The sequence below is a fragment of the Melanostigma gelatinosum genome (genome assembly GCF_949748355.1).
Source record: "Melanostigma gelatinosum genome assembly, chromosome: 2".
NCBI classification, from domain to species: Eukaryota; Metazoa; Chordata; class Actinopteri; order Perciformes; family Zoarcidae; genus Melanostigma; species Melanostigma gelatinosum.
In genome coordinates, this window is record NC_136635.1 from 13750950 (window position 1) to 13770441 (window position 19492).

Consider the following 19492-nt stretch of genomic DNA (forward strand, 5'->3'; position numbering starts at 1 on the left):
TTCCGGCGTGTGTTGCCAAGATATCGTAGACACAGCCGTTCGTGTATAACTGTGGTCATAGGTCGAGGGAATCTAAAAACAACTGTAGATCACGTCTAAACTATCATTCAGTTTGACACCAGCCTGAAAACATGCACCAAACTGATGTTTAGGCACTTTTTTTACATTGATCAGTCTGTTGTTTACATCCGCAAATCATGACTTCCGGGTTCACCAAGTGTTTTTGGAGGGCTTTTGATACTAGTGGTGAGGCTTTAAGGAGGAAAAAGTCCTGCTTATGAGGAAATAGAAAATGAATGATCATCAAGAAATGGCAACTAAATTTAAAAAAATGCATGTGCACAGTGGTATTTTTTTCCACCATTAAGGGTCATTCTTTATGAAAGCTCACAATTACTACACAGTCAACACACATATAGTGCAATAATACAACTGATGCACAGTTCAAATCTGTATGGGGACTTATAGTAAATTATTAAATAACAAAAACAATGGTACCAAAATGTTCAAAAACGAAAAAAGTGACTTCATAATGACATCCTGCTTGGGGGGGAATCACAAATGTGTTCAAAAACACTGAGTGTTGACTTCCTGGTTTGGTTTCCTTTGTTAGCCACAAAGTTACTTTAAGTCTTTTCCGCTTATCCAATTTAGTCTTTGAACAAAATACTTTTACAGATATCTCTGTTGTCATCATGTGCTAAGCTGAGACACTGCAGTTGTTAAATGTTTCCATCTCAATAGATTTTCAGTAAAAACAACTAGAATGATGTAGTATGACTGGCTTGCAGGTAATAATGGTTATGTTTAAGTATGTGCTTTGACATTGTGGAATCTTAAGGTATAATATGTGGTGATGGTTCTCTCAAGCACTTGGTACTGTTGTACTGTCTTTCTGCACCCACAGCAGGTCAGGTGTTTTATGTCCACGTTTGTGACTGGTGCCCTTAAGGCCTGCATTCAAATATTGGCCGATACTTGGAAGCAAATTCTGTATTTCAAAATGAAACTACATTCAAATAAAATGTACTAAAATAGTTTTTAAATAACACTATTTAACCACATTTGTTGAATGCTCAAATCAATCAGTGGTGGCTAACATAACAAAAAAAAGGCTCTGTTTCATTGAGGCATTTCAACTGGAGGCTTTATATATTACACGGCGCAGTTTGACAAAATCAGATATATCATTGTCAAGATCATACACCTTGAGAGTGGCGTACCTTACCCTATATTAAAAAAAGAAAAGAAAGCACATTTGTCCTTGGCAACACTTCCTCTGAACGGTCACTGTGGTACTGGGTTAGGGTCGTGTTTGGGATGGAGGAAGGTTTTTATGCAGTCTGATAGTAAGATCAGCCTCAGGTCTGTCATTGAGGACCAATGAGTCGCCCCTTCTGCTCGGACGAGTAATTGCTGCCATCTAGCGGTTGTAAGCGGTTACTGCATGTGGATAGATGGACCATTGAAGACTATACATCATGGTGGTTAAGAGAATAGAAAGGGGTAGATATACAGTATGATGAATTATAATGTATAATTAGATACAGGTATTCAAATTTAATTCAGGGTGATTGCTTTTTTTTGCACACCACTAAAGAAATAAAAAAATCCAAAGTCTCGTTTGTCCGGAGGATTGAAACAATAAAGTAACAATGACTATTACTCATTGATAGATTATTGTTATTGTCGGCTCTTTAGAAATACGGAGGGCTGACAACGCGAGATTTTTATCGTCTCACAAATGCGCGAGCACACGTGCCATGTACGCGAGATGATTCAGGCCACGGCAGGTTCCGTTCAGTCTACATTCAGGAATACTCGTAAAAGTAGATACTTTTCAATGGGTTGTACAGCCAACTAGATCAGTATCTTTATTTATACATCCATGTACACACCCCGTCATTTTAATAACTTTTTTTGTATTCTGTATTAGGGGATGTTGTGCTTACGGTCAGACAATAAACAATCTCAACAGTAGTACTTTTGCGTCTGTGGTAAATGAATTCAGAGATTGCCAAAGTATACAGACATTGTAAACAAAAGTCGTCATTAAAATGAACGTCTAATGTAAACACGGATATCTCGAAGATATACACAACGTTTTGTTTTGAGGTGAAAATATGACAGATTCGGTTTTTACAAATACTAGTCAATGAATAGCAGCTAAAATGTAAACAGTAACCTCGTCATGACAGACATTAAAAACACACGTGAGGGGATAACGTTAGTTAAAATAAATATCTTATACAGGCCACAGAGTGATAAACATTGAAGAATACGAGCCCACTCAAAGGCACCACCACTGCCTGGTTTCTCTGCGCGCGCCCCCCTCCCTCCCTTTTGCTCGGCCTGAAAGCGATTCACTCTGATGACGTCACTCGCAGAGTTGTCATGGCGTCTTTGGGACTGAAGCTCCTGCTGCAATTGAGCTAAAAAAAAAATCTGTCGACAGTCTGTGAAATCGAAATGGAGAAAAATGCAAAGCTGCATCGAGCCACGGACGGGAGCTCTTTGTGCGCCACGATCGCGGGAGAGATGGGCGATGTTACGGCTGTCGGCGGAGGGAAGGGAGCAGCAGAGAAATGCAAGAATAGTGAGGCTCCTCTCAGCACTTTGGGTAACGTTAGTTGCAATAACAGCACCGCAAATGTCAGTGCGCCCGGCTACGTTAATGTCATGTCCAGTGCTGGGAAGTCTGGCGTCTCAGAAGTGATCGAAGTCCTCCCAGTCCAGGGAGATACGAGGAGCGACACCAAGACGAGCGCGTCTGGGTCCGGGGATCAGATCAGGAACGGGATGGGGCATGACTCGGTGCTGGCTGCAGAAGATAGCGAGCGTGGTGCCTCAAAGTTAGTCATCAACAAAACCGATAGCCCGTCCACACCTCTCGCTAAGGACGGCACACATGCGCAGGCTAAAGTTCTGGCTCGTGGAGAAAGTGAGCCGACAAAACTTGCCAAACCGACTCAGCTGTGCCCGGACAAAGCAATCACAGCACACGTCAAGCCCGGGCTGTCCGGTGATCACACCTTGTTGGAGGGATTGCCGAGTGGGAGTGACCCCGATCCCAGCCTTGGTGGAGAGTCCCGAAGCATAGATTCACTCGAGTCCTTCTCCAACCTCAACTCCTGCCCGAGCTCCGACCTGAACAGTGAGGGGCTGGAGGACAGAGGACTGGCCCTGGCCCTGCAGGGCGAGCACGGGGCTGATGGGACGAAGACTTCGTGCGCAAAGGATCGAGCCGCCGGCCAGTCCATATACCACATTAAGTGGATCAAGTGGAGGGAGGAGAATACGCCGATCATCACCCAAAACGAGAACGGCCCCTGTCCATTACTGGCAATTATGAATGTCCTTCTGCTTGCATGGAAGGTAAAGGTTCTGAGACGAGCAGAGATCTATGATCTTGATACTACCTTCAAATTGGCATATTTTGCAAACTGTGTCAGTGGAATTTTTACTATACAAAGGAGCATTTATTGTAAGACTTTATTTAACTTTCAGATTTGATTATGGTTAACATACACATCCAACACTACATCTATCAGTGCAGGTACCTCAGGTGCCTAACTCCCAAAAGTGATTTCTGTCAAGACATTTTAGCACAAGGTATCATTTTATATCAACGTGTTGGTGCATGTTGACCGTTGACATAGGCTGTGAGGTGTTTTATAAACTGTAGCACATGAGTCCCAACAGTAAATAGTTTATTTTCCTGTGGTTGAAGTGAACTTGTGTTGCAGTGCTTTGTTTTATATACTGAATTAATGAACAGTGAGTGTCCATGTCTCTCTGCTGCAGGTTAAGATGCCGCCTATGATGGAAATTATAACTGTTGAGCAACTAATGGAGTATCTTGGTGAGTGCTTTTAGCAATTGAACCTATTGCTCAAGAGCAACTTGATGCCACATCATTGATCAAATGGGGGAAATGCAATACTTATACTTGATAGCTGCCCGTTTCACCTGGCTTTACATTTACAATAATAACCTGTTTTGTAACTTGCAATTCAATAAATTCAACTTGCAATTCAATAAAAAAACAATATATATATATAAACTAGCTTACTTTAATAGTAATATGTTGACCTACTTTTAGAGAGTATTGCCCATGAGTCCACACTTGTAAACACAGCAGAACATAAAGCAACTGGCACTGAGTTTCAACAGCCTAGTAAACATTCTTGTGTTTCATGTCCTCTCAAATTTGAGAGGTCAGAGATATATATATATATATATATATATATATATATATATATATATGTATATATTCCAGAGGAAGAGACCGGAACAGGGGAATCCCCCATGATTAAGTCTGCTGCTGTTGCAAAGGAAACCGGAGCTATCTCTTCTCTCTGGCTGTGTCCTGCCCTTCATAACTAAAATGACTCTACAATATCAAAGTAGAGCGTATGATTACAGCCGGGGTAGAGCCAGTCTTCACTCGTGTCTCCTATCGGGGCCTTCAGTAGCCACTGGCATAAGTAGACTAAAACAATCCACATCACAACAATGTATGTGCACCTTTTTAAGGATGATTTCCCTCCTCACTGTGATAGTTGAACTGGTTTCTATCCACGGCTCAAACAGTGCTCTCAGCTCTATACATCCCAGCTCAATAATGAAGGAATTTCGCAGTTTCATCACAGTGTGTGTATTTTTAATGTCTCCAAAAGTGCCCACTTGTTTTCTATTTGGGAGGATTGTGCTTGCGTGTAATAATTGCACACGGAGTTAATCTTGTTCTTGTCCTGTTTGTCATAACACACAGACAACAACACCAAGAGTGATGATTGCTGATGTGGTGTTTAAAGTGGGTGGGGGTCTTTGCTCAGCAGTTGGCTGTGCAGCATGGCCGGTGATCCAGACGGATACAGATATTAAGGGGTGACCAGGGTGAGTGAGTGGTCACTGTTCAGAGCGGTGAGGGGTTTTCCCTCTCGAGGCCATGCTGCCAGTGGCTGAGTACAACCACTCAGCTTGCTGCTCCCCCTAGCTCCAAAACAATCTGCATCGACGGTGACCGCACGGAAATCAAGTCGGACTCATTTTTCAAAACTGCAACCAGCAGTTAGTCTGTTGCTCAGTCCGACTTTGTAAAGCTAAAGTTCACATGTTGCAGAACTCGGCTACAAATAGTATACGAGCCTGACTGGTGTATTATCTTGAGTTTAGTTTATACAGCATACGTTTCGTCGCTAAAAAGAGATTTAAACATGTCTTTACTGTTACATGGTCCCTCACGGCATGCACATGAAGAAATCGTTGTGCTTTTCTTGGTCAGTCATTATTATAAAGCACTAATTACAAGAAAAAAAGCTTTCAATGTTTGTTTCCCCCCCCCCCCCCGGATTAACTACATTATTCAATTTGCTCGCAAAATACACTTGACCGTGTCTTTTTTGTGATTTACGCAAGAGTTTTTTAAAGTACAACTTCAACAGCAATAACAAGAATATGTTTGCATGACTTCCTTTGCCATTACAACTATGTCCACGACCGAAAAGGGAACTTAAAAGTTGTGTAAGCACTGTACTATTCAAGAGAATGGCAAGCTACAACAAACACGTTGATGTGGCTCGAGGTGTTGTGGTCAGCACGTTTGTAGCGCTGATCAGGCTGCACAGAGCTGGAGTCAGACAGCTGCCAGGCTGTGCTCTCTGCTGCAGAGCCGAGTCCACAGAGCGCTCGAGTGACCCCACGGTGTACAGACTGATGCTACGTGTGAGGAAAACAGCTGGCCAGTGCCAAACCCCCATGCGGCTCATAAAAACACCTCCTACCATCTGACTCCTATCAAAAGCTTTAGCTATGAAGCCATTGTTATAATCAGGCAAGGCAATGATTGTTTTGTTCTGTCGATGCAACATAAGTCAACGTGTCTTTCCCTCTGTCCCCCTGCAGGAGACTACATTCTTGAAACCAAGCCGAAAGAGATATCGGAGGCTCAGCGGCTAAACTACGAGCAGGTAAGTCCACTGCTGAATATTGTTGTTGAACAGGCGTGTGTTTCTGCTTATGCGTGTGCGTTAGTAAGCTGCTGACTGTTCATAGTTAGGAGCGCAGGCCTTCTGGGATGAACTCCCTCTCTGTGCTGAAACCAGAGTTGTGCAAGCTGAACATGAGCTCTCACTTTGTCTCATCAACACACTGAAAATATCTCAGCTGTTCTCGCCGTCATCATTGAAAAATGATTACCACGGTATTCAGGAGCTCGGCGCGCGCACTGAAACGGGTTTTGACCATTTGCATAGAGTTGGCAGTGAAGGTCGGTGGATGTTCCGTAATGTGGAAATAAGCATCGAGTTGATTACAAACCACATAAAACTGCAGCTTAGCTTTTTTCCCGCTGCCCTGTAGGTTACATGAGATGAGTCTTGCAAGGCCAAGGGAACAACATGGGTCAGGAGTGTCAGATTATGACGCATGGCTGGCTTCAGCTCCCGGCTATTACTGTGTGTGTGTGTGTGTGTGTGTGAGACCATGAGTGGCACTTGGAGATGGAGCTCCGGCTCCCCTGCTTCCTCCCATCTCCACTGCCTGCCTGTGGTGCGGGAGAGGCCCTGCCTCTCCTCCTCCTCTTGCGTGGCAGAGCACCAGCACATCTGTAAATGATTTGAAGCCACACTTGTCCCTCTTTCAAAGAGGAGAAAAATAATGTGCAGTCTCCTCATAGGAGCTCACTGCAAATGCCTTTCTAAATTTAAGTTTGGCTGAAATACAAGCTCTTAAATAAATCCGTGGTGGCCTCAGCCATTAAAGCAAGGGAGTGGTAAGAGTTTGTGTTGCATGGTTATTATGGCCGTCTAATCCTAGCACTGGCCTGAGAGCTCTTTAGCATGTGGGTGTCCTCATGCCCGTGTGCTGCGGGTGACACAGTATGTGGAGACTGCAGTGGGCCGGGCCTTGGGAGCTCAGAGAGCGCAAGTCTGAAATGTGTTTATGTCAAACAAAAGGTGTCCCCTTGTTTATATCGTGGAGAGATGCGCTTTCATTGCTTATTAGATTGTTATAAAATACAACTGAAGCCACCCTGACTTTAAAAAGAGCTGTAGGAGTTCATAACAGAAGTTGTTCTATTTATAAATTCAGCTTAAAAAACATCATCTGCCACAGCAGCGTATGAGGATTAAAATAGCAGTTGCACGGCTGCTCTTTAGCTATTGTTAAATATTAACTTGGAGGAGCTGTGAGAGATGTTTTTTCTCTGCGTTTGTCTCAATGGATGCAGCTCAACAGCACTCTAACAAGGCAATTCATCCACGGTGACGGTTCAGCCATTGGAGGAAATGGGTTCTCATGTTAAAGAAGCCTCGTTTGTTTTAATTTGATGTCATTCACAGCAATGGGCCTTGTTCACAAGTGTTTCTTCAAAGCCTTTCTGAGTAAAGCAGATAAAATCCCATCTTGGAATTCAAAAGGCATTTCTCTCAGATCTCGCGTATGTATGTATGAATGAATGAATGAATTTTATTTATATAGCGCTTTTCACAGACAATAATATCACAAAGTGCTTAACAGAGCAGACATTTAAAAGCATAAAAAACACAATGTGACCCAAGGGACAATACATTATCTACACAGAGAAAAGTAAAAAATAAAAAATAAAATAAAAAATAAAAAATAATAAAAAATAAAATAAAAATGTAAAACATATTTTAAGAGCAGGTCTAGGACATGGGTTTACTTTTACACAAACGCCAGCCTAAACAGGTGGGTTTTGAGGCTCGGTCACCACGGGTCTTAAATCGTGACAGAAGACCTAGAGCGTTTGACCTGAGAGTGCGGGCGGGTGAATAGGGGCGAAGTAGATCAGCTACATAAGCCGGAGCCTGACCGGAGCCTGACCGCGAAGTGCTCTGTAAGTGATGGTGAGAATTTTGAAGGGTATCCTAGATGCTACAGGGAGCCAGTGGATAGATCGGCGTATGGGGGTGATGTGAGACATGATGAGAATTCGCTGATGGTGATGTCGGAGACAAAGAAATGGTTTGGAATCATAAAAGCTCATAACAGGAGTAAATGGAGAGACTGTGCTTTCAGTTGAACAGGTTGTGGTGTTGGACACTGATTCAATTCAAGCAGGATCGATGTTATCGTACGATCAGAGATTAGGCTAAACACAAGGTTATCAGTTTGTTAGGTACACATGCACAATCGAATGCAATCTATCACATTAGCTCCAATCTACCAGCATGTATCTTAACGAAGCTTATAATCACTTTATGTCGAGAGCTGTACTTTCATCCTAATGTGTGTAATTTATTTGTCAAAACTAGAGATTAGCGCGATGACACAGCCAGCAGAAATGTAGAGCAGCGACAGCTGCTGATGTGTGTCAGGATTCATGAAAGTATGGCCCACATTGTGTCTTGTAAACTGTTTATTATTTAGAGCTTCCACTGGTGGGTCACAGCGTTATGTAATGGTTTGCTTTTGTCCTCCAGTGATTGATATGTTGCTCTTTTGGTTCATGGATATTTGTGTTTTTTTATAGATTTGCGTGAATGCTGACGGACGCATTAACATACACACTCGTGAAAAATATCTGACAGTTGCGTCCCCTGAAAATGGGTTGATTTAGCAACGGCACAACACTCAATCACAGTATCAGCCATAGTATGTGCTTCTCAACCAAAACTGTTTCTCAAATGTGTTGCTCATGTTGTACTGTGGAAGTGCATCCAACACAAGCACAGATGAATGCAGGTGATGCTAATCATCTGATCTCCAAGCGCTCACCTGCTGTTGGAGCCCTCTGCCCGAAAGTGGAGAGATATGGTCCATTACACAGCTCTGCTAACCCTGGCATCACTTCTGCTCATAAGCGTCATACTCCACACATTCAGAAGGGCCAGCTGAAGGCTTTTCACCTCAGCTCTCCATTCACGTAGAATGTAGCTCACCGTTCATGGGACGTACAGTGTCTCTACTGTAAACTGAAGAATAGAGTCTGCGCGCTGTACTGTGACCTTTTTGCTGATTTTGTTTTTAAATTTGACGGCCGTTATACTGATTATTGGACATGCACGAATTCAAATGAAAGAAATAAAGAATTTAGAAGCCTTTGAAACACTTGAACATTTTTGTACGTGACATTTCATAATTGGTGCGAACCATGAAAAATAAACATTCACGTTCAAAATAGTGATTTTTTGACTGTGTCGCAGTGAACTGGTCGCTACTGTAGTTACATAATATTAATCAGAATATTTAAACGTCACCTATATAATCTAATTGACGTGGTGTATGGAATTGTGTTCCAATGTTGTCGTTGACACCAGACACAACTCTTCGCACTCATGAAATAATACACTTCGATAACTCGTTTTGTTTTGTACGGTTTTATTGACATTTTTGTAACTACACACTCATGAAAGAGTTGTCGGGCTCAGCTGCATGACTTATCCTGATCCCAGACTTAAATGGCAGCAGAGGTTCAGAGCCAGCTGGGGAACATTGCTTAATGCAAGAATTAGTCTGTTTTGTTGGGTTCACAGGCGTGTGGATGCATGCATGTGACATATATGGCATACATATGATGCGATGTGTATTTAATGTCAAAAGTGTTCACAGTGTAGTAGTGATAAAAGCCTCACTCATAATTAAAGGATGAGTGAAGTGGAAACAGTCTATTCAATCATTCAGTCGCTGAAATAAAGGATTTTCTTTCTACATGTATGACTCCTGCAAATTTTAACATTTTCGGGGCAACCTGGAGGGTTTAGGTTCCTGACCATGTAGTCACAGCGTCCCCTGTTCGAATCCTGCTGAGGAACTTTAGGCTTTTTAAGCTGTTAAATACGTTGTATTGCTGGCTTCATCTATTCAAAGAGAGAGAGCAGTGGTGAGTTGACAAAGTTGTAATAACAAAGAAGAAATCACTGATGGATTAATGTATGACCATTGTGTAGCATTTCATCCCTCCTCTCTCCCCTCAGTTCCTGTCGTGTCTCTACGGTCAGCTATCAGAAATAAAGTCAAAAATCAAACAAAGGTTGGGTGTATTGCAGGGCGAGTGGATTGCATTATATCGTTACATGCTCCTGATATTTTGTCCACTCCTTCGTAATTATAATATGTCTCACAACAACGAGCCTGAGAGCTCACTCAGAAATGTGATATTAAATGGTTTCCTGGCAGCGACTCCCATTTCTTCTTGTGGTTGTAAATTGTTTGACAGGAAGCAGAGCAAAACCTAGTCAGTGCAGTAAATTTGAAAACAGTCAACTTTATCACATTGAAGTAACAATAAATAAGAACTATTTGACGAAAACCAATTGAGGTGCGAGTGTGTGGAAGCTGTTTTTGTGTTTGTACATGAATAAATGGCAGCTAATGGCTTCTTGATTGGTAGAAAAATCAATCCCTGATTAGCTTCAGCTATGCTGACTGTATGCAGACAAGCAGGTATAATGGAACAGACAAAGACGGCACATGGAAACAGCTGGACTGGACACAGCTTTCGGTTCTGTATAATGTGTTCAATACAAAAGCAAATCTATCTTTTTCTGAGAGATTTGTTTGTGTGTAGCTCAAGTTGACATTGTTTGATGCTTCTGCTGCGTTGTTGTTGTTGTTACACGTTCTTAACAAAAGTCTGAACTGTTGTTTTCCTTGTTTCCTAGAACATGAGTGATGCCATGGCAGTGTTGCACAAGCTGCAGACAGGTCTGGATGTGAACGTGAAGTTCACAGGGGTGCGAGTCTTCGAGTACACCCCAGAATGCATTGTGTTTGATCTGCTTGACATCCCTCTCTACCACGGCTGGCTGGTTGACCCGCAGGTGAGATGGACCTCCCCGGAAACAAATCAGTTGTATTCAGATCTCTATCCAGGACACGTCTCTTTCAAATTCGCTATGAGAGATGAAATATTCTACCTGCCCACTACTGCAGTTTGAGGTCCCTTTCACACTAGTTCGGTTCATTTTTGCCCTCCAGTTTTTCTCTGTTTCGTATGAACCCAAATGGACCAACCTCAAAGTCCTGGTCCTCGTCTGGTTTGTGTTCCCGTCCCAAGCTAACAGCTCCAGAGTTCTCTTGGAAGCACTCCACCTCATTTTTAGGTGGTCTATGTGCAGTTGTTGTGTTCATTTCAAATGGCAGCGTTTACACCACCCTCAATGAAGATAGTTAAGGGGTAAATGTGCCAGAGTTCAGTTGAACTGTACTGAAAAAGGGATTACTTTTACAAAGTGCTTGTGTCACCCTGAACCCCTTGTCACCAGAATGTTGTACATTTTGTATAAATCTTCCGTGGGCTTTCAGTAAAACAGCATCACAGCTTAGTAAATATTCTTTGTTGTCTTTGTTTGCAGATGCATGACATCGTGAAGGCAGTGGGCAACTGCAGCTACAACCAGCTGGTAGAGAAGATAATATCCTGCAAACAGTCAGACAACAGCGAGCTGGCAGGGGAAGGTGAGTGCTTTCTCCTCACTGCCTCTGCTTTGTGACCTGCCTGACTCCCCTCCTGTCTCCCTCTCATCTCTTCTCTCCCCCTCTGTGTTCTGGAGATGGGGAACAATGTGGTTGAAACGTATGAGCTTCAGAGCAAAATGAGGTGCACGTTCTAATTTAAAAAAAAACTTCTTTCTTTCAATTGTGACCATCTTTGTGACATAACGAGTGACTCAAGTACCGTTTGGCACTGTAGCTTCCACGTGCAGTGCACCATTAATTCAGTGGGACATTTGTTGCTTGTGATATCTTTACTGGACTGTCCAGTGCAAACACATTCTGCACAAAACCACAGATCAAGTTCAAATGAAACCAGGACGTGTGGCCACTCATCAAATGACCTACTTCCACAGCTCACATTTGTCTTACCAGCTGTCACCAACTTCTCCACTCAAACAAATATTTGCTCATTCAATACTGAGCTTCCTGAGTAGTTGTCAGCTGGTCTGCTGCCAAGTGAACACATCAAAGTCTTAAAGTCAATGATGGCATTGATATGGGAGGATCACCTCCCTCGATTCTATTTGTTTTTCTAGCTGAGGGATTTATTGAAGTGTTTTGACGCTGATGCTACCAACCACTTTAAATGGACTGATATACTCTGAAAACTATAAACATTTTTTATTGCCATGCTAAAGCGTGCTTAAATGTTTTATGGAGGTATTCAATCGTTCTTTCTCAGCAGTCTGTAGAAGTTGTGTCTGATCGTTGGGCAGACTGTTTACTGTCTGTTTTGAGTATCGCACTAAGTTTGCTCCGCGTTGATCGCCGCTCTGTCTGGCAGATGTCACTCACCATCTGCCTCTCAGCCTTTACTGAGTTCACTGTAGTTACTGCGACGACCACTTCCAGCAACACAGAGCCAGCATGTTCAAATATACACAGCAAACGTCACAGCAGGGTTTCATGCTTTCATGCGTGGCCTATGAATGAGTGAGGATTGCTTGGTTGTTGTGCGGATGACTCTTCCAGTGGTCTGGGGGTCTAACGGTGAAAGTATGTGTTCATCTAATAGTAACATATAAAAGTTATGCTCCTTGTTAAGCTAAATAATTGATTATCTTCAGAACTGCTTTTAGTCGCTCACAGGTTAAGAGGTGGAGCTTGTAATAAAAAAAAAGCATCATAATTAACATGGGCATAATATCTCGCAATTTGAAGTCTGTATATTCTGCAAAATACACGGCTACATCCCCGGTCAAAGATGCGATGAAGCATTTAAGGAACACTCGTCATGGGTCCATGTTTCCTCATTTGCTCATCAGTCACAAATTCAATCTCTCCTTTTTGTGTTGATGTGCGCGTCTTCCTCCCCTTCTCTCGCCCCAGGCATCGTGGCGGAGCAGTTTCTGAGCAGCACAGCCACTCAGCTTACGTACCACGGCTTATGTGAGCTCACGTCCACCGTACAGGAGGGAGAGCTCTGTGTCTTCTTCAGGAATAACCACTTTAGCACCATGATCAAATACAAGGTAAACACGAAATAGTGTTGGCGTTATTTGCGTGAGTCAGATTGAGAATCACTTGTGGAGCTTACTCTAGAAAGTGCAGCAACTCAAAATAGGTCAGGATGTGTTCTGAACCTTGAAGCCGTTAACGAGACAATTGTTAAACCTTTACAATAGGTCGATTTTGTTCTGGTTCATTGCTAATGTTTATTCATATATCAGCAAAACTCCGTCTGCAATCTTTAACAGACTGCCCTGTATTTTATCTGTGAGCTAAACATCATACATTTACTTTCATGAAATGCTTCTCTCGGGCTATTCAGTAAGACATAGTTCAGTTGCTTACTTATTCTTTGATGAAGAGTTGAGTTTTATAGAAAAGTCTTGAGTAATATTTAATCGGGTTTTACATTTGTAATTATTATTGGCAGAAGATAAAGAAGTGTTGCCATCGACCTCTTCTCTGCGTTTCTCTTCCTGTTCCACATAAGAGCCTCAGTATTGTCCTGCAGTGTTCATCGCACAGACTGGCTGTAACATGTTCCTCAAACTGATGAAAGCTACGTATCTATGTGTAACAGATTTAGACCAATGATGAAGACCCTTTAGGTCGACGTTTGCCTCCCATCTGTAACAGCGCCTGCTCACAGCTGGCTTGCCATATCACTGCAGCTTGGACAGACCTTTCCTGTTACCTGCAGGAGGGGACGTTGAGCCTGCTTACTCTCACTTTGAATAGTACTCTAACATCGTAAGCAAAGTTGTGTGGATCACCTAAAACCCTCAGACAAAGCATCAAGTATATACAGAGTGTGTGTGTGTGGGTGTGTGTGTGTGTGTGTGTGTGTGTGTGTGTGTGTGTGTGTGTGTGTGTGTGTGTGTGCTAGCAGTAGAAACCATACAGTCCTGTATGCCTGCATACAGCGTGACACTGATGAGATGTGTGCTTGTTTCCTAGGGCCAGCTGTACCACCTGGTTACAGACCAAGGCTTCCTGACAGAGGAGAAGGTCGTCTGGGAAAGTCTGCACAATGTCGACGGAGACGGCAACTTCTGTGACTCGGAGTTCCGGTTGCGGCCTCCTTCCAATCCAGAGACTGTGTACCGCGGCCAGCAGGATCAGATAGACCAGGTCTGAGCACTGATGCAGGCAAGACTAGCAGAAGCAGCAATCATCCACTCCAAAACCATGATTGCGCTTTTTACACCATCAGTGTATCACAAAGGCTAAGACAGAATGCCAGACCAGTAAGGCCATACTGGTCTTTACTGTGCTACCGGAATTAGAGAAACACTGAAGGAAAGGAGAGACTAAAAGAAACCAGATACAAAAAAACCACCTGCGCTTCTTCAAAAGAGGGAAAATAAAGGAAATTGCTCAATAATGGATGTTATAGCTCCGCATACCAGCTTTTCCTCACACACACACACACACACACACACATATGACAGCCTGAAAAGCACATGTCAGGGTTGCATGGTGCCCACCTCCATTCTCATCCATGCTATGCTGTTCCACACAGTCTGCGTTGGGTTTTATGTCTCCCGGCTGGTTTCACAATTGTCTGCTCATTGGTCGGACAGAGTGGTCCATACGCAGAGGTTGCTGATAAATTGTCTGCCTCTGCTCCCACACACAGACTAGACAAGAGCACGGGGGCCATTACTTTTTATTCTCCTTGCTTACTCAGGCCCAGCACCTCCTTATCTCCGAGATGGAGTTGGTTGGAAAAATCCATTCAGGCAATGTTCTGCACTCATAATCAATTCCGTTAGATTGGAGAAAACTTGTAATGACCCCAGTTGGGAAATTGTGTCTTTTGTCAGAGACAAAGTACATCACATGATACTGAGTATCATACAATAGATAGCAACAGCATAAAGGAGATTTTGTAAATTGCACCGCAACTAATTGCGACAAAGAGAATAATGAAGATGGTACAGCAAATGAAAATGAATGAAGGCCGACACAAATGGCCCAGTTGATAAATAATGTGACTGAAGTTGTGGATTGCAACATCGTGTGGATTGGTCTGTTTGCAGTGTAGGCTGAGGTAGTTCAGCTGTTGCATAATCAGAGCACAGTATATCACGGTGACAGCGTTGCTCATAAATCATCAAGCCTCTCTCTCTCTTTGTGCATGTTCATGTGTGTCAGGACTATCTGATGGCGCTGTCACTGCAGCAGGAGCAGCAAAGCCAGGACCTACAGTGGGAGCAGCTCCCCGACGGCATCAGTGACCTAGAGCTGGCAAAAAAACTTCAGGAGGAGGAGGACCGACGAGCCTCCCAGTACTACCAGGAGCAAGAGCAGGAGGCGGCGGCGGCTGCAGCTGCAGCAGCAGCAGCAGCACAGGTGGGGAGGGAGGGGGTGAGGGAGATAAATGCAAGTGAGAGAAGGAGGAGAAGTAGGACTTTGAACAAATGTGGGGCATTTAATGGAGCATTGAGGGAAGATGTTGCCTTTTGGAAACAGGTGGATGCTTAAGAAAGTGTGAGCTGTGCAGGAGAGCTTAAAGATGAAAAGAGGTAGTGGTATTCTTTTTCCTTGTAAAGCTGCCTCCTTTCACCGTGAGGTCAAGACACAGGCATTGTCCCTGGAGCTGCTGAGGCCCTCCTTGATGCAGCTATGTGAGATATGCAGTATATCGATATATATATATATATATATATATATATATATATACTACACATGGCATAATTAGAACCAATGTGACATTGCACTTTTTAAGAAGCTTCTCTGAAAGATCTCTCTTTCGCTGACCAGTCCTGTTTTTTAACAATCTTTTTATCAATTTTTCTACCAAATATGTGTGCCATGCTTTATTCCTACTTTCTTCTTACCTCTCCTAATATATGTAGCCGTGCCGTGATATACACACACATCTATGAACCCCCCCCCCCCCCTGTCCTGTTTGTGCAGCAGGGCCAGCAGGAGCCTGCCGAGGGAGACGAGGCGGACAAAGGAGGTGCAGGAGCAGGCGGAGCAGCAGCAGCCAGCGCTGGGACGGCAGCAGCAGCCGGAGCCACACCCAGCCCGGGAAAACAGGCCTCAAGCGGGGAGCGCAAAGCCAAGAAAGAATCGAAGGATAAAGACAAATGTGTTATTTTGTAACATACAGTGTGTCTCTGTGAGTGTGTGTGTTTTGTGCATTTGCTTATCTGTGAGGAAGCGGACAGCATTTGTTTCTCCATGGACTGGACACTCAACGCCCAGCCCCCACTTGACGACAAACAAGGTAAGGAGACGTTTTGAGGAGAGACGCAAAAAGACTAACAGAGGATTTGCTGTTCCCAAACCACTGGTGCCTGCTATCCTCTTTCCTCAGTGGAACCTGGACATCAGAGGAAGGGACACTACCGTGACAACTGCAGCTTATCTTTCACAGTGTCGGCCAAACTTTGTTACAAGTTGCACAGTGCACTGTATTTGGGATGTGGGGTTTATTTGGGGTGGTGTATTTTATAGCAAAAGACATAATCTGAAGAAACAAAATGTCACCCTCTCACCATGTTCTTTTCCAAAAAAAAAATCATTCATTTGTCATTACTGAAGCTCATCAGCTTTTTGGTACGTATCAATATTTACAAAACGTATATAGACAGACCCATGGTTTTTTTTAAGTTCATGCCGAGATTCACATTTTATTTATGTAAACTGTATGAGAGGTAGCTTTTTGGTGAGTTTTTTTTTTTCTTCTGTAAGCTGAGATGGATTTGCTCATAATATTGCGTGTAGGAAATCGGTGTAACACTAATTGTGTCCCTTCCAAAACACTATGTACCTAAGGGTTAATTAATGCCAGATAGCTGCCAGGTACTGTAGCTATGGAACAATACTCATCACAGCTTGCCCTGTTCAGATTTGCCTTACCAGAGTATGGTGGTGTTGTATTCTGCTCTGTTTGAATGTGAATGCGTGTTTGTTTTCATGTGTGTGGTATGTACTGTACACGTGTGGTATAAATTGGTGTTTTGTATACATGTCGCATTTACTGAGCATTTGGAAATAGTCAAATATTTTGTGCTACACATTCGTCTCGTCTTTTATGTTGAGGTTGTATTTCACAAAAGCTGCGTTTGCGACAGTCAAACTGAGAATAACGGGGTTTTTTTGCCTGAATCGGAAGTTACTGTGTGAGACACGACTATCTTTCAGCAGATTCGATTTGTAGTAGATCACACCCGGTTTAGAGTGTATGGCAGTTCTGAAAGGCACTTTCTTTCTCAGTCTCTTCTTGCAGCTTTCTGAAAAGCTGCTGTGTCTGTGTCTGTGTGTGCGCGTGTGTGTGTGTGTGTGTGTGTGTGTGTGTGTGTGCACTATCATGATCTCTGTGTGGTTCTGGATGTAGAACCTCCACTGCTGTCAGGTTTTGAAAAGAAATACTGCAGAATTCAGTAATTTGCATGTATTATTCCTCAAAACTGAAAATTCAATTCATATTTGTGAACATGAACTGTTTTTCCCCCCACAAACCTGGATCCAAAAACCCCAAATCCGTGGCACCGAGATCTACAAAATGTGTTTCAACTCCAGTTACGATGTTGGAAACCTGACTCATTTTCTCCACAATTCTCCCCGAGTTAAGTCTCTTTCTCTAGCCTCTCTTTGAGTAGAAATTCACAAATGTGAAATTCAGAGAGGGCAAGATTCATCTGTTATTTGTTGGAAATGAGGCCTAATAATGAAACATCACTGGACCATAGGATATAAGGATATATATTCTGAATTCTGTGGTATCACCTTCTAACTTGTGTACATTTCACTGCAGCGTGCAAACACATGATGTATATATTTACCTGATGCATTCTTATAATGGATGTAGCGAGTGGTTTGTGCCATTATTGTACCATGGGACTGCCTCCAGAGAAACTTTTCTGTCTATACATTCCAAGTGGATGCCTTGACTCGAGCCTTCTGTTACAGACTGAGGGAGACAGTTGTCATAGGAGGTCTTTGCTGTGCTCGTAAAGCGGTCTCCATTATATTGTTCCATGAGAACAAACTGGACAGGACGATTACATGGAGGCAGCAGGCTACCTACTGTGTGGGAACCCTTTCTTATGGGCTTCAAGTGATGGCTGGAGTTTGAGCTCCGTGTTTGTTTGGCCCTAACAAGTCTATGTTTTGTACATATATATATAACGCCTTACAACATTTCAACATATTTTATAGGACAAAAGGAAACGGGCGTGTTACCAGAACGAGACAATCCACGCATTTTTCACATGACCATCAGAAATACGCTCAGGCCTTTTGCGAAAGGGACATGTCCTCCAGTGTCTTCTATGTATTGGCACAGTTCCTTGGCCTGTAGTCACTTTGTCATTTGCAACTTTCAGTATGTGCTTATGTATAAACACAACTATTTTGACACTATGAAGGACACGATATTATTTAAGACCCTCATTGTTGAACTTCACACTATAAAAAAAATATGAATTAAGCTGCTCCTCTTGTGTTAACCTGGACTACCTGATAGAAAAAATAAAAACCTTGGACAGGGTTAAGAAACAATGTTAATTATGTAGACTTTTCATTGACTCCTTTGCAGTTTTTTTCTTCCATGCAGCTTAAGTAAATAACACATCTACTCATAAGCTGAACGCTTAAAGGCAGAGGGGAAGCTTTCGGCAACATTGTGCTATTTGTTTTTGTCCGTCTTCTCTTGAGCTTCACCTCATTTATATCTCGGCCCGTTAAGTGAACATGCTGATTCAACATTCCAGTGGAAGTTCAAGAAATGTAACTTCACTTCGGGCAGTTTGAAGATAAACATTTTAAGTTGGTTGGTGTGAGTGAAGAGTGCCACCCCTCATATTTCAGATTTACTACTGCATTAGCTTGCTATCCCTAGCCATTACTATCAGAATTAGATATTTTGTAATGTTAGTTTCACCCTCGTTCCGAAGACGAATTGATCAGAAGGATGTTGTGTGTTCAGTGTCTCAGTGGTTTTTATTGTATGCCTTGTAAAAGTGATGGTGGGGTAAATGCTGTAAAAGTAGTGTTTTGACAAGGTGGTCGTTGAACAAATAGTCGTAATTGGTTTTGCACTGTTACATTGATATGCACTAACAAGAGAAACATACCTCATTTTATACAGAACATAAATTGTGCAGGAGTGCTATTGTCCTTTGGGTACCTTTTCAAAACTGAAAAATGGCCAAAAGAATTATCTCAACTCAACATAGAGGTATCATAAACCAGCTGAATAATGTTAATTTGTAAAAGTTTAAAAGGGCTGTTCAATTTTTACGGCTGAAAATGAAAGTACTTTTCTTAAAATATAGTACCACTTCAATAGAACTTGCTGCAGCAATTTGATACATTCAGGTTAGTGGTACACCTCTACCAGTACACAGGCCTGAGTACCACACGGCTCATAGATGACGAGGAAGATGTGAATTACAACAAATCATAGATGGACCAGAAGTTTTTCTACAAAGAACGTTCAGAAAATGTGTAGCCAACACTGGTACTCTACTCAGTCAGCAAAAAATGTGCGTGCACCCTCAATTCAGGTAGTTCTTTTTCCAGCCCAGAGTCCATTCAACGACACAACTTTCCATAAACA

The 19492-nt window shown here is 42.7% G+C and overlaps 1 protein-coding gene across 2 annotated transcripts; it reads left to right on the forward strand.

The window, feature by feature from the left end:
- Window positions 1-2228: 2228 nt before the first annotated feature.
- On the forward strand, window positions 2229-18398 carry mindy2 (MINDY lysine 48 deubiquitinase 2). 2 transcript variants are annotated; one of them, XM_079287695.1, is made up of 9 exons: window positions 2229-3375; window positions 3805-3862; window positions 5908-5972; window positions 10632-10790; window positions 11325-11427; window positions 12796-12938; window positions 13873-14046; window positions 15073-15270; window positions 15838-18398. In XM_079287695.1, the coding sequence occupies exons 1-9, from the start codon at window positions 2470-2472 to the stop codon at window positions 16027-16029; spliced, it is 1998 nt and encodes a 665-aa protein (XP_079143821.1). In that variant the 5' UTR covers window positions 2229-2469; the 3' UTR covers window positions 16030-18398. The 2 variants fall into 2 exon arrangements, with proteins under 2 accessions (XP_079143821.1, XP_079143822.1); XM_079287696.1 differs by having other exon boundaries at window positions 15841-18398.
- The last annotated feature ends 1094 nt before the right edge of the window (window positions 18399-19492 follow it).